At 35.7% G+C, this 16,113-nt stretch overlaps 1 protein-coding gene and 1 pseudogene across 11 annotated transcripts in view; one reads left to right on the top strand and one right to left on the bottom strand.

Annotated features, from left to right (window-relative positions):
* VPS13B (vacuolar protein sorting 13 homolog B) overlaps nucleotides 1-16,113 on the bottom strand; it is a 798,456-nt gene that overhangs the window by 773,572 nt on the left and 8,771 nt on the right. For all 11 annotated transcript variants that reach the window (XM_059994971.1, XM_059994970.1, XM_059994972.1 and 8 more), the window contains exon 3: nucleotides 9,179-9,322. In XM_059994971.1, the coding sequence (XP_059850954.1) occupies nucleotides 9,179-9,322 (144 nt within the window). The remainder of the gene's footprint in view (nucleotides 1-9,178; nucleotides 9,323-16,113) is intronic.
* Nucleotides 9,457-10,679, top strand: LOC132413383 (heterogeneous nuclear ribonucleoprotein A1-like; annotated as a pseudogene).

The following is a 16,113-nucleotide window of genomic DNA, read 5'->3' as shown; positions in this document are numbered from 1 at the left end:
AAATATCATGCCCAGAGGCAGTGTAAAAAAAAAAGGTTTGGAGAGAAGTACCAATGAAGACTGAAAAGAAATATTCAAGAGATAATGTAACAGTAGAATCCAGAGTTGGATGAAAGTTAAGCATGTTGTCAGGGTTTCTAGTTTGGATTAAAGGTAAAAAGTGGAACTTTTCACTGAAATAGGAAATATATAAGGAGGAACAGATTTGAGGTTTAAGATAAATTCAGTTTGGAACATTCTATGAGACACATAAGTGAAGGTCCATTTTGCTCTTGGTGTTGGAGCTCAGGGGCAAAAAAAAGCGACTGGACCCTAAAATAGCATTTTATGAATAAATAGCATATAGTGATAACTAAATCCACTAGGAATAAAATTACCCAAGGAGAGACAAGGACTAAAGTAATGAAAGCCTGGGAAACTCCAATTAAAAATCTGGCCAAAAAAAAAAAAATCTGGGATGGGTAGCAGAAATGAAGTCACAAGAGGAGCCAGAGAAAGGGTGCCAGAGAGACAGAAAAAGAACCATCACATGTAACTGAGTGAGGATTGAAAAAGATAAATGAAAAGTGTCCACTGGATTTTGCAAAAATGATGTTCCTAATGACCTCTGCCAAAGTGTTTACAATGGCATCATGGAGCCAGATTCAGTGAAGAGGTATAAATATTAACTTGTAAATTTAAAAGGGATGGAAGAGCATATAGATTGGAAACAAACAAAACTCTCTCTACCTGTAGATGACATGATTATCTAGATAAGAAATCCCAAGAAATCTACTAAAAAAACCTCCTGTAATTAACAAATGAAACAAAGTTGCAGAACACAAGATCAATACACAAAAATCAATTGCATAACAATGAATAACTGGAAACCAAAATCAAAACCACAATAACATTTATAAATGCTCCAAAGAAAATAAAATATTTAGGTATAAATCTAATAAAACATATATAGGATCTACATGCTGGAAAAACATAATGCTGATGAAAGAAATCAAAGAAAATCTAAATAATTGGAGAGACACACTGTGCTCATGGATTGGAAGACAATATGGTAAAGATGTCAATTCTCCCCAAACTGACCTATACGTTTAAGGCAATTTCTGGCAAATCCTAGCAAGGTTTTTCTAAACAACCTTATTCTAAAATTTACCTGGAAAGAAGACTATTTCAAATAGCCAGAAAAATTTTGAAGAAGAATAAAGTAGGAGGATGCACTCTTCCCAATGCTAACTAAGCCTTACTATATAGCTACAGTAATCAAGACAGTGTGATATTGACACAAGGATAGATATATTAATCAAAGGGACAGAATAGGGAACCTAGAAACAGACTCACATAAACATGCCCAACTGATTTTTGACAAAATGCAAAAGCAATTCAATGGAGGAGGTGCAATCTTTTCAACAAATGGTACTGAAACAAGTGAACATCCACAGGCAAAAAGATGAATTTCAAACTAAACCTCATACCTTATATTAAAATTAACTCAAAATGGATCACAGATTTAAATGTAAAACTATAAAACTTTTAGGAAAAAAACACATAAGAACTTTATGATCTTTGGCTAGGCAAAGAATTCTTAGATCTGACACTGAAACCACAATGCATAAAAGGAAAAATTAATAAACTGGACCTAATCAAAACAGAAACCTTTCACTCTGTAAAAGGCCTTGGTAAGAGCATGAAAAGACAAATTACAAATTGAAGCTATTTGTGAACCACATATCTGACAGACAGATCTTATGTCTAGAATATATAAAGTACTCTCAAAATCAGAAAATGAGCATAAGACAAGAACAGATATTTCACTAATACATGTGGCAAATAAGCATATGAAAAGGTGTTCAACATCATTATCCATATGGAAAATGCCAATTAAAACCACAATGAGACATCACTACATATTTATCAGAATGGCTAAAATTAAAAATAGTGACAATACCAAACGCTAGTGATGATACAAAAAAAACTGGATCACTCATACACTGCTCATAGGAATGAATAGTGGGTATAGCCACTCTGGAAATTAGTTTAGCAATCATTTTTAAAAATAAAAATGAAATTACCATAGGACCCAACAATAGCATCCTTGGGCATTTATCCAAGAAAAATAAAAACTTATGTAGGCATAGAAATCTGTACATAAATGTTCACAGTAGCTTTATTTGTAATACCAAAACCTAGAAACTACCAAAAGGTTGGTCAATGGGTGAATGGTTAAACAATCCATGGTATAAATATATCCATACAGGGCTTCCCTGCTGGCGCAGTGGTTGAGAGTCCGCCTACTGATGCAGGTGATGTGGGTTCGTGCCCCGGTCCAGGAGGATCCCACATGCCATGAAGCGGCTGGGCCCATGAGCCATGGCCACTGAGCCTGCACATCCGGAGCCTGTGCTCCACGACAGGAGAGGCCACAGCAGTGAGAGGCCCGCGTATCACAAAAAAGTATATATATATATATATCCATACAGTAGAATACGACTCAGTAATGAAAAGGAACAAACCATTGATACACATACCAACTTGGCTGAACTTCGAGGGATTTATATTAAGTGAAAAAATCTGTGCTCAAAATATTACATACTGTATCATTCCATTTATATTTGTTATTTTTGAAATAAAATTATATAAAATGAGGACAGGTTAGTGGTTACCAGGGATCAGGAGGTAGGGAAAGTGATAGTACAGTTAAAAGGAGTAGCACAAGGAAGCCTTGTTATGGTGATATACTTTTATATCTCGATCATGGTGGCGGTGGTTTCACAAAACTACGCATGATGAAACACAAAAACAAAACGAAAAGGCAGCCAAACAACTGTATTTGCAAACAATATATCCGATAAAGGGTTAATACCCAAAACATACAAAGAATTTATGTAATGCAATATCAAAAACAACAAACCCAATTAAAAAAATAGGCAGAGGACCTGAACAGACATTTTTCCAAAGAAGATATAAAGATTGCCAACAGACACATGAAGGAATGTTCAACATCATTAATCATCAGGGGAATGAAGTTATCAAAACCACAATGAGATATCACCTCACACCTGTCAGAACGGCTATTATCAAAAAGACAACAAATAACATGAGTTGGTAAGGATGTGGAGAAAAGGGAACCCTCATGTACAGTTGCTGGGAATGTTAGTTGGTACAGCCACAATGGAAAATAAGGAAGTTCCTCAAAAAATTAAACTACCATATGATCCAGGAATCCCACTTTTCCAAAGAAAACAAAACACTAATTTGAAAGGATATATGCACCACTATGTTCATTGCAGCATTATTTACAACCAAAATATGGAAGCAACCTAAGTGTCCATCAATAAATGAATGGAGAAAATGTAGTATATACACACATACACAAAATGAAATAGTACTCAGCCATAAAAAAGAATGAAATCCTGCCACATGCAACACCATGGATGGACCTAGAGGGCATTATGCTAAATGAATAAATCAGAGAAACAAATACCATATGGTTTCACTTATATGTGGAATTCAAAAACAAAACAAATTAACAAATATAACAAAATTGAAACAGACGCATAGATACAGAGAACAAGCAGGTGACTGCCAGAGGGGAAGGGTGTGGGAGAAAGAATGAAGGTGAGGCAGATTAAGAGGTACAAATTTCCAGTAATAAAATAAATAAATCAAGGGGATATAATGTACAGCCTAGGGAACATAGGCAGTAATACTGTAACAATTTGTATGGTGACAGTAACTAGACTCACCCTGTGATCATTCTGTAATATACAAAAATATAGAATCACTATGTTGCCCACCTGAAAGTAATATAATAAGTTAATTATACTTCAATTAAAAATAATTAAATTTTAAAAAGAAAAATACATATGAAAGTAAATATAAATCTCACTGGTAAAAGTAAATATACAGTAAATGCAGTAGATTAATTACTTATAAAGCTATGATGTGTGAAGGTTAAAAGACAAAAGCAGTAAAAAGAACTATAACTACAATAATTAGTTGAGGGATACACAAGATAAAAAGATGTAAAATGTGACATCAAAAACATAACACATTGTGGAGGATAAAAATGTAGAGCTTTAGAATGCATTCAAACACATGTTGTTATCAACTTAAAATAGGCTGTTATAAACATATGCTGTTATATATAAGCATCATGGTAACCACAAAGCAAAAACCTACAGCAGATATGCAAAAGATAAAGGAAGGATTCTAAGCTTACCACTAAGACAGTCATCAAATCACAAATGAAGAGAGAAAGAAGAAAGGAACTACAAAACAGCCAGAAAACAGTTAACAAAATGGCATTAAGTACCTACCTATCAATAAATACTTCAAATGTAAATGGACTACATTCTCCAATCACAAGAAATAGAGTGGTGAAAGGATAAAAAACAAGACCTAACTATATGTTGCCTACCAGAGACTCACTTCAGATACAAGAACACAGACTGAAAGTGAAAGGATGGAAAAAGATATTCCATTCAAATAGAAACATTTAAAAGAAAGCTGGGGTAGCTATACTTATATCAGACAAAATAGACTTTGAAAGAAAGATGGTAGTAAGAAAAAAAGAAGGGCATTACATAATGATAAAGGGGTCAATCCAACAAGAGGATGTAACATTTGTAAATATTTATGCACCCAATATAAAAGGATTCCCTAGGGGAAGTAAAGACACTACTCATAATTTATAGGGAACTCTAAGTCTCATTTTTCATAGAAGGAATCTACAGACAGAACCTATGCTATTTGCTAGTATCATCTATCTGCTAGTATCATCTGCTATCTGCTAGTATCATCACCACCATCACTAACCTGTAGTAGTGCAAGTGAGAGAATCAATAATAGTACAATAAATTCCACAACCTAAGTCAGCAATTCTGAGCCCTTACTCAATGTGTGAAAAGGTAGTTGTTTTAGGCCATTTGGGCTGCTATAACAAAACACCACAGACTGGGTAGCTAATAAACAACAGAAATTTATTTCTCATAATTCTGGAGGCTAGGAAGTCCAAGGTCAAGGTGCCAACCTGGTCTGGCGAGGGCCCTTTGTCTGGTTCACAGCCAGTGCCTTTTCATTGCATCCTCACTTGGCAGAAGGGGTTAGGGATCTCTCTGGAGCCTCTTTTAAAAGGCACTACTGAGCCCATGTGCCACAACTACAGAAGCCCGAGCGCCTAGAGCCCGTGCTCCACTACAAGAGAAGCCACCGCAATGAGAAGACCGCACACCGCAACAAAGAGTAGTTCCCCCTCCACAACTAGCGAAAGCCCGCGTGCAGCAACGAAGACCCAACACAGCCAAAAATAAATAAATAAAATAAATTTATTTAAAAATTTAAAAAACAAATAAAAGGCACTAATCTCATTCATGAGGCCTTCACTCTCATGACAAGCATCTTCCCAAGGCCCCACTTCCTAATACCATCATCTCTGGGGGTTAGGGCTTCAACATATGAATTTTGGAGGGACATACTCAAGCCACAGCAGCAGTCAACCAGATTAATCCAGTCTCAGATAAGAGAATTAAAGCGTTAAGAAAATAAATAAAAGGCCATGTAAATATTGTTAATAGCCTCAGCAAAACTTTCAATAACCAATTTCCACTGCATCAAAACATGCAAGGAAAGAGGACGGCAAGATTGCTCTGTAACTCCGAGCACTAACCAGGATTTAAAAGCACATATTGTGGGCATCCCTGGTGGTGCAGTGGTTGAGGGCCCGCCTGCCGATGCAGGGGACGCAGGTTCGTGCCCCGGTCCGGCAGGATCCGGAGCATGCCGTGGAGCAGCTGGGCCCGTGAGCCATGGCTGCTGGGCCTGCGCGTCCGGGGCCTGTGCTCCGCAATGGGAGAGGCCGTAGCGGTGAGGGGTCCACGTACCAAAAAAAAAAAAACAAAAAAAAGCACATATTGTGCTGGCCAAAGAGTTTGTCCAGTTAATGAATACACTGTTCAATAAAGTTCCGGGTGAAAATGAAAAGTGTTTTTACTTAAAACCAAATGAACTTTTTGGCCAACCCAATACATTAACAAAAAGCTTAGTTTTTTATCTCAAGTTTTGAATGGTACTTACAGTTTTGGTTTAGGTTCAAAAGATTTTTTAAAGTTTGTTTGTTTTTATGAATAACAAGTATCACTTCTATAAAGAGCCTTACAAATGGTTACATTTATTAGGTCAAAAGATTTTGAAAGTTTACTTTCTAGGTGGCACAAAGGCCAGAATAAATTAGTACTTTAAAAATAAATTTACTACTCTCTTTAGGGTGAAGAAGCTTTTTGCAAGACTTATTATTAACACAATGAGCAGAGAAAGCATACACAATCAAAGAATAAAAGAACTATGTAGCAAGTCTTGCCCTAGTTTACAGGTGAGGCCCACAGAGGATAAACAAAAATATGCAAAAGGAGAGGAGCACATAGTTAAATGTAAGTTACTGGTAAGGTTTTCATTCTTCAGCCGTATGCTGGGTCCACAAGTATTTATTAGATTAGCCTAGAGTGGACAAAACTAGCTAAATAAACAAGTCAGACCTGGACCACTAGTGATAATGTGTCATGAATCAAATTCTGTGTCTCAAGTCCAAAAAAGAAAAAGAAAACAGTTCAAATCTACAGGATCTAAAGGTGGGTATGACTGACACAGATATGTCTCTCAGAGTAAACAGCATATTTACTAAGTGAAATATCAATATATTAAACTAATTCAGACTGGACATCAAGGTGATTTTACCCTACCTAACACAACAACTTGGTCACCTGTGCATCAAAAAAAGTCTCTATAATTAAAAATGATCACAAAGACATGTTAAGGAAGTATACTATAACTATTATCAAAAGAGTCACAATCATTATAAATCTCATTTTCTAAGTAGCTTTTGTGGAAATTATATAAATATCTTGCAATGCTTTACAGTGCACTGACGAGTAAAATAAAAATCAACAAATGTTAGAATTTAATTGAACTTTACAAACTACACATGCCTTCTTATCAAGAAATTAAGCAATATTGTTTTTTTATAATGATTTCTGAATAAACCTCAGATTTCTAACTTTTAAATTTCATTTCATTACATTCTCATACAATATTATTTTTAACAGATTCATACCTATAACTCTAAAAGGCCCCTTCATTTAACCTACCATCCACACTAATTTTATTTAGAAAATAAGTCTTTTCTTCATTGTGCGTCTATAATAATTTGAAATAATATAAATCAAATATGGGCTTACTCAATTTTACTAACACATATATAGTTTTTTAAGTTAATTTCCTATTATACTAATCAAAGCTTAAAATAGGAAAATAAACTATTTTAAAATGTGTTTCATCTATAATGTTTTTACTAAGAAATTAATTCCAATCACTAGCATAAACTCAAGTATAACTCTCCAGGGGTGTACAATGCTGAATAATTTGTCCAAATGTCAACTGCAATTTTCAAAAATCCTTTCTACCTCAAAATTTTAAACATCTGTAAAAAATACTTGTTTTGAGAGTGGTTTACATTCATGACACTTGACCTTTTGCTGTACACACCACAAAATTCAAGTCTCAAATACCATATAAGCAGGAAATCTGATCATTCCTGCAGTAGCCATCTGCATGGTCCAATATCAAATATTAGTTCTAGGTTACACTAAGTCATGTGTTACAAATCTTTTTCTGCAGCCTCTATAATTAGTTGTAATTTGCCTCTTTTAAAATGTGTTTCTTATGGGACATCTGGCCTTGAAACTTCCACCTTCCCATTGAAAAAACACTTAGTGTCTGGATTTTTTTTTTTTTCACTTAATATGGAGCACTGCATGGGTGGTATAACCAAGTCCAGACTTCTTAAAAAAAAATTAAATTCCAGGAACAGATGATGATTAAGAACCATTTAAGTATTACCAAATATAAATGTAAAATAAAACTTTGTTGCACGTAACTATCTACAGATTCCTAAATCAATCTCCCAGATATTTAAAGTTCCCAAAATAAATTTTAATGAGAGTATAGCATTGGTCTACTCACTTGCAGGAACTACATTAGTTAAGTTAAATTGCATAATAAAGGTTTGGAATTGGAGATTTCACAGAAAGAAAAACAGTTTTGAGCCCAGTAGGTTCATATGACACTCAAAGTATCTACTGTAAATAGGAAATGATTTTAGCAATTTATAAATAACCTTTACTCATTTCACAGAAATTGAAACTTAATAATACTCATCAATTCACTTGACCTAGACAGGCTTCCTTAAAACTGAAAATTAAATACGGGGTAAGGAAAAAGTAATAAAAATGAAAGACAGAGATACTACTTTTATACAGGATAAAAGTGGAAGAATTCATCACAATATGCTGCTGCCCAGACCTGTTTGCTTCTTAGATTAGAAAGTTTTTGGTAGAAACTCCTTAAAATCACTATTATACCTTAACAAAAACACTGAAAAGAAATGTAACATGGGTCAAAGAAAGAAGTCAGAAAAAAATCAGTTTCTGATGACAAAACCTCAAAGACACAATGAAATTAGGTATGAAGGGAAATTCAATATATTTTCACCTTCTCAAAAAATAACCTGAGAAATTTCTATCTCGTTTAGAAATGTCACTTTGCAAAAATTCAAAAACGTTCACCTAAAAATTGGACACAATCAGGCCCCATTTCTGGCAGATATAGGTAATAAGCAATATGCATAATCCCTATTAAGGCTATGATCAGATTAAGTAAAATGAGTATGAAAATAACCATTAGGATATATTTTATCCAAATTTAAGAAAACCCTTTTGCCTAACAAACGTAAGGTAGATAGCTAGTGGGAAGCAGCCGCATGGCACAGGGATATCGGCTTGGTGCTTTGTGACCGCCTGGAGGGGTGGGATAGGGAGGGTGGGAGGGAGGGAGACGCAAGAGGGAAGAGATATGGGAACATATGTATATGTATAACTGATTCACTTTGTTATAAAGCAGAAACTAACACACCATTGTAAAGCAATTATACCCCAAAAAAGATGTTAAAAAAAAAAAGAAAGAAAACCCTTTTGCAATTAATTATGTTACTTTAATAGGTATGTAAAAAAAAAATTAAGTGTACGAGCTAAGATTTGTTTATGTAAAACCTGACACATCTCAAAAGTTAAAAAAATATCAAATAACTATTAAAATTGGTTAACATAAACAACTAGATTTAATAATTTCTTACCTGTATCCCATCTTTAAGTTTCAAAATACATTCCATTGTATTGATGGTAATTACCACTGGTTCTGAACCCAGTTTTGTCCACGGTACATGGATCCTCAGTTCGTGAATATGTCCACTTAAAAAAGTGAATGGTAATTTCAATTCCTTAAAATACAAAATATTAAAGAAAATTTAGTAAGTGCTTAATATTCTTTTCATTCTAATATCCAAAATACTTTCTGAAAAGAAAAATAAAATTTCCAACACAAAAATATTCTGGAAATTACTTTTCATCAAAAAAGAGCATCGAGATACGTTCGGTACATTACTCCTTTCTGCCCGTGGACGCCGCCAAGCAAGCATCGTTGACGTCTCCCTCCTCCCCTGCCGTCTCGTCTAAGTCAGAGTCTCCCAAAGAACCCGAACAGCTGAGGCAGCTCTTCATCGGAGGTTTGAGCTTTGAAACAACCAATGAGTGTCTGAGGAGCCATTTTAAGCAATGGGGAACGCTCACAGATTGTGTGGTAATGAGGGATCCAAACACCAAGCACTCCAGAGGCTTCCGGTTTGTCACATATGCCACTGTGGAGAAGGTGGATGCAGCCATAAATACAAGGCCACATAAGGGATGGAAGAGTTGGGGAACCAAAGAGGGCCGTCTCAAGAGAAGATTCTCAAAGACCTGGTGCCCACTTAACTGTGAAAAAGATTTTTGTTGGTGGCCTTAAAGAAGACACTGAAGAGCATCACCTAAGAGATTGTTTCGAACAGTATGGGAAAACTGAAGTGATTGAAATCATGACTGACCGAGGCAGTGGCAAAAAGGGAGGCTTTGCTTTCAGTTTAACCTTTGATGACCATGACTCCGTAGACAAGACTGTCATTCAGAAACACCACACTGTGAATGGCCACAACTGTGAAGTAAGGAAAGCCCTATCTCAGCAAGAGATGGCTAGTGCCTCATCCAGCCAAAGAGGTCGAAGTGGTTCTGGAAACTTTGGTGGTGGTCGTGGAGGGGGTTTTGATGGGAATGACAGCTTTGGTCATGGAGGAAACTTCAGTGGTCGAGGTGGCTTTGGTGGCAGCGGCAGTGGTGGTGGATATGGTGGCAGTGGGGATGGCAGTAATGGATTTGGTAATGATGGAAGCAATTTTGGAGGTAGTGGAAGCTACAATGATTTTGTCAATTACAACAACCAATCTTCAAATTTTGGACCCATGAAAGGAGGAAACTTTGGAAGCAGAAGTTCTGGCCCCTGTGGTGGTGGAAGCCAATACTTTGCCGAACCACGAAACCAAGGTGGCTATGGAGGTTCCAGCAGCAGCAGTAGCTATGGCAGTGGCAGAAGGTTTTAATTACTGCCAGGAAACAAAGCTTAGCAGGAGAGGAGAGCCAGAGAAGCTACAGGTTACAACAGATTTGTGAACTCAGCCAAGCACAGTGGTGGCAGGGCCTAGGTGCTACAAAGAACACGTTTTAGACAATACTCATGTGTACGGGCAAAAAAACTCAAGGACTGTAATTGTGACTAACTGTATAACAGGTTATTTTAGTTTCTGTTCTGTGGAAAGTATAAAGCATTCCAACAAAGGGTTTTAATGTAGATTTTTTTTTTTTTGCACCCATGCTGTTGATTGCATGATCATGACACTGAATAAATGTCTTTAAAAAAAAAAAAAGGCAGCATCAATGGACTTCCCTGGTGGCACAGTGGTTGAGAATCCACCTGCCAATGCAGGGGACACAAGTTCGATCCCTGATCCGGGAAGATCCCACATGCCTCAGAGCAACTAAGCCCATACACCACAACTACTGAGCCTGTGCTCTAGAGCCCACGAGCCACAACTACTGAAGCCCGCGCACCTAGAGCCCGTGCTCTGCAACAAGAGAAGCCACTGCAATGAGAAGCCCGCGCACAGCAACAAAGAGTAGCCCCCACTCTCGCACCTGGAGAAAGCCCACGCACAGCAGCAAAGACCCAGCACAGCCAAAAATAAATAAATAAATTTATTTTTTTAAAAAAGCAGCATCAAATAACTTGTTAAACTATAGTTAATGATAAACTACAAAAACTTATTGTGCAAGTTACATTTAATAAGCTACTTAACCTGTGTAGGCCTCTATTTCTTATTTTGCTAAATGGAAATAATAACAGAATATGATTGTAAGGCAAGTTTAAAGAGAATGGAATTAAAGATAGGAGAATGACCTGACAAAATAAAAACGGACCAACTTAGAAAAAAAATTTATTGAGCTTTACCTAATTAAAGATTGTACCTGGATACTATTTGGTCATAAATTCTAAGTGTTTTCTGACTGGTTTCCATTATTATTAAAAAGGTTAGATGTATGCTAACGCATGTATATGGAATCTAAAAAAACGGTACTGATGAACCTAGTGGCAGGGCAGAAATAAAGATACAGACGTAGAGAACGGACTTGAGGATACAGCAGGGGAAGGGGAAGCTGGGACAAAGTGAAAGTAGCATTGACATATACACACTACCAAATGTAAAATGGATGGCTAGTGGGAAGCGGCTACATAGCACAGGGAGATCAACTCAATGCTCTGTGATGACCTAGAAGGGTGGGATAGAGGGTGGGAGGGAGGCTCAAGAGGGAGGGGATATGGGGATATATGTATACATATAGCTCTGATTCACTCTGTTGTACAGCAGAAACTAACACAACATTGTAAAGCAATTATACTCCAGTAAAGATGAAAAAAAAAGGCACTTCCTCTCAAAAAAAGAAAAAAAAGTTAGAAATGAAAATGTAAATGTTACCACAATCACTTTATACTAAATTGTTTCACCTTCAGATAAAATGTTACAAACCAACAAAAGAAAAAAACAAATTTGTATTTGGACTATATCTCAATCACATTCTTGTAACTCTATTTGTGAAAGTTAAGATAAATATAAAGCTATTCATTCATCTAAGAATTGTCCACCTACTTGGTTTAGCAACATAGTAGCAATATAGCTAAATATATACAGATAGTACAGCAAAGTGGTTAAGACCAATAACTCTAGAGCCAGCACAAGTGGATTTAATCCTACCTCTGCTACTTACTAGCACAATGACAATAGGCAAGTTGTATTAAAGTATGTGTGTCTCAGTTTCTTTATCTGTAAAACTGGATAACAGTAGTGTGTTTGAGGATTAAATGAATTAATTTATATAAAGCACTTAGGACACTGTCTTCCTCAAAGAGCAATCAATATAAAGATGCTAACTATTTATTATTACAAACGTATAAGCCTCCTTTATGTCTTCACAAGTTTTTTTAAAGGGCAGAATACTAAAAATCTATTTCTACTATTCTAATGGAATGTCACAATTTTTAAACAGTTCTCATTATTTCATTAATTTTAAAGATGCAGTACTTTCTCCCAGCATTAATCAATGGAACAGATTATATTTTGATCAGTGTCCATAATGAAGACAATGTTTACTGAGCACTTACTGTGTACCACACACTGCTTTAAGCACTTTACCTGCATGCAAAATTTAATCTTTGTAAGTACCCCAAAAAGTAAATACTATTATACCCACTTTACAGATAAAAAACCTGAGGCATGGAAAGGTCAACTAACTTTCAAAAATGACTCAGCTAGGAGCTCTGTGACTCAAAACCAGAAACTATGATGCCAGAGCCCTTCCTCTTATCAACAACTATACTGCACCTAACTTTCATTATGAGCACTGAATACATTTCCATTGGTTATACATCCATTTGGATAATGTTCCAATGACATCTCCATCTCTACCCTTGACTTGTGTAACAATGATACGTTTGTGAAATGGCTACCAAAACCGCAGTCTATGGGCACAAATTGGCTTTTCTTAGGGAGAAGTTAAAAGACACCTGAACCAAACTCAAGACCTTGGTATCACCAGAATGCTACTAATCATCTGAATAACTAACAAAACACTAACACAAGAGGCAGCATTCTACATTAAAACATGGAATTTTGAACCATATGGCCCATGTTGGAGATCCAACTGAAGTTCAACACTTATTAATTATCTGACTATAAAGCAAGATCATTTCCATTTCCTCATCACAGAGTTGTGGTGATAAACAAATAAGAACACATTTATGCCTTGTAAAAGGCAAAAGAAAATGCTGACTGTTATAATAAATGGATCATCCTGAGGTAACCACAAAGAAATGATTTTCTTTTCATTCCTTTTCCTTCTCAAAATATATTGTACAACTTAAAAATATTCTATTTACTTGTAACTACTCAGAAATACATTGTGAAAAATACATCCCTAAAACCAGAATATCTATGGCTGCACAAAGGATATAGTAATGAAAAATTCAGAGGATTGACTAGCTCTCATAAATATAATTCTAGGTAAGCAATTTAAAAATATTCTCACACAGAAAAAAGGGATACTTGAAAAATGAATATAGCAGGCCACAAAAGCAAAAATAGATGAAAAGGACTACATCAAACCTAAAAACCTCCACAGAGCAAAGAAAACACTCAGCAAAGTGGAAAGGCAACCCACATGAGAGAAACTATTTGTAAACCATATTATCTGATAAGGGGTTAAAATCTAGTATATATAAAGAACTATGACAACTCAACAACAAAAAAACAAATAATCCAATTTTAAAAATAATCCAATTTTAAAAATGACTCGAATAGACATTTCCAAAAAGCATATACAAATGGCCAACAAATAGAGGAAAACATGCTCACCATCATTAATTGTCAGAGAAATGCAAATCAAAACCACAATGATATATCATCTCACACCTGTTATAATGGCACCTATCCCAAAAAAAACCCACAACAGGAAGTGATAAGTGTGGTGAGTATATGAAGAACGTAGAACCCTTGTGCACTGTCGATGAAAATGTAAAATAGTGCAGCCACTACAGAAAACAGTATGGAGATTCTTCAAACAATTAAAAACAGAATTACCATATGATCCAGCAATCTCAGTTCTGAGCACAAACTAAAAAGAACTGAAACCAGGATCCTGAAAACATATTTGTACAACCATATTTTTTGCAGCATTATTCACAATAGTCAAGAGGTGGATACAACCTAATGTCCATTGAAAGATAAACGTATAAAGAAAATGTGGTATATACACATGATGAAATATTATTCAGTCTTTAAAAAGGAAATTCTGTCATATGCTACAACATATAATGAACCTCAAGGACATTGTACTAAATGAAATAAGCCAGTCACACAAAGACAAATATTGTTTGATTCCACTTCTATAATGTACCTAAATTAGTCAAATTCTCAGACACATAAGTAGAACAGCGGTTGCCAGGGGCTGGGGGAAGAGAGAAAAGGGAAGTAGTTTTTCAGTGGGTACAGAATTTAAGTTTTGGAAGATGAAAAGTTCTAGAGATCTGTTGAACAACAATGTATTGGGTTGGCCAAAAAGTGCATTCAGGTTTTTCTGTAATACATTATGGAAAAACCCAAAGAAACTTTTTGGCCACCCCAATATATATAATTAACACAACTATCCACTTAAAAATGGTTAAGATGGTAAATTTTATGCTATATGCTTTTTACCACAAAATAAAAATGAATGTAAGACAGGACTTCAAGAATTCTAAGTTAGAAGGTTGGCAAATCCTCTCCCCAGAAAGCAGTGACAAAACTGGACAAAGTTATTAAAAACAACAGAAATCTCAGGGGCAATAAGGGAAGGCTACCCTGAGGTCACAACAGCAGTTGGTGCAAGAAACTAGACAGAAGACCAGCCAGAAAATTAACAGAGAAATCCAGAGAACAAGACAGCCAAAGATGGCCTTGCTATGACCTCAGTATTCCTGGTAACCTGGAAAGCTATATGTATGTGCCAGGCTGTGCTTACTTAGACGACACGACACTGGAGAGACCCCTAACAATCTACTCATCCTTGGTTGACCAAGAAGCCTTGTAAACAGAGTAAGTAAAAACATGGATCAGATCTGTAAACTCCTTGAACTTTGAAAGCATTATCTAGTACATGTATATGTCCCATGCCAAAGAGCAGAAGCCTTATTGGTTCAAAAGTTTAAACAACCTCTAGCCAATCACTGGCTGATGACTCAATTATAGTGACCCAGGGGTAATCCCTAGAAAGCCAAGCCTAAAAACAGAAAGAATTCGGGGAGAAAAAAAAAAAAAAATGAGCACAGTCATCAGAGGCCACACTGCAGAGGAGACAGACACCACAGATTTAGCCCAGGCAAGGCACTAAACAAATACATAAACCAATAGCAACAACAAATATCCCCAGAGAGAAGAAATCAGAATGCAGAGTTGCTAAAGCATATTATCCAAAACACCCAGTTTTCAACTAAAAATTGTGAAACATGAAAAGCATGCAAAGTAGTCAATAGAAACTATCTCTGAGGATGCACAAATGTAGGACTTACTACACAAGGACTTCAAAACATCTATTATAAATGTGTTCAAAGAAATAAAGGAAGCTATATTTAAATAATTAAAGGAATATATGACCACAACGATTCATCAAGTAAAGAATACCAAGAATGAGATAGAAATTATAAAAAAAAAAAAAGAAATTTTTGAGTTTAAAAATACAATAAACAAAATTAAAAATTCACTGAAAGAACTCAACATCAGATTTGAGCTGGCAGAAGAATCAGCAAATCCACACCCAGACATATCAAAGCAAAAACTTTGAAAGCCTAGGACAGGAAGAAAATCTTGAAAGCAGAAACAGAAAATCAACTTGTCACATACAAGAAAACTCTTAGTAGATTAAAAGCTAACTTGTCATTACAAACAATAAGGGCAAAAAGGCAGTGAGATGATATATTTAAATAACAAAAGAAAATAACCATCAACCAAAAATCCTATATCCAGCAAAAGTATACTTCAAAAATGAAGGTGAAATAAAGGCATACCGAAATAAAGTCTCAGGTAATTCTTTGTAACAGAATACTAAAAGAAGTTCT

The sequence above is a fragment of the Delphinus delphis genome, chromosome 17, assembly GCF_949987515.2.
Source record: "Delphinus delphis chromosome 17, mDelDel1.2, whole genome shotgun sequence".
In the NCBI taxonomy this organism is placed as follows: Eukaryota; Metazoa; Chordata; class Mammalia; order Artiodactyla; family Delphinidae; genus Delphinus; species Delphinus delphis.
This window is presented reverse-complemented; position numbering and strand designations above follow the sequence as displayed.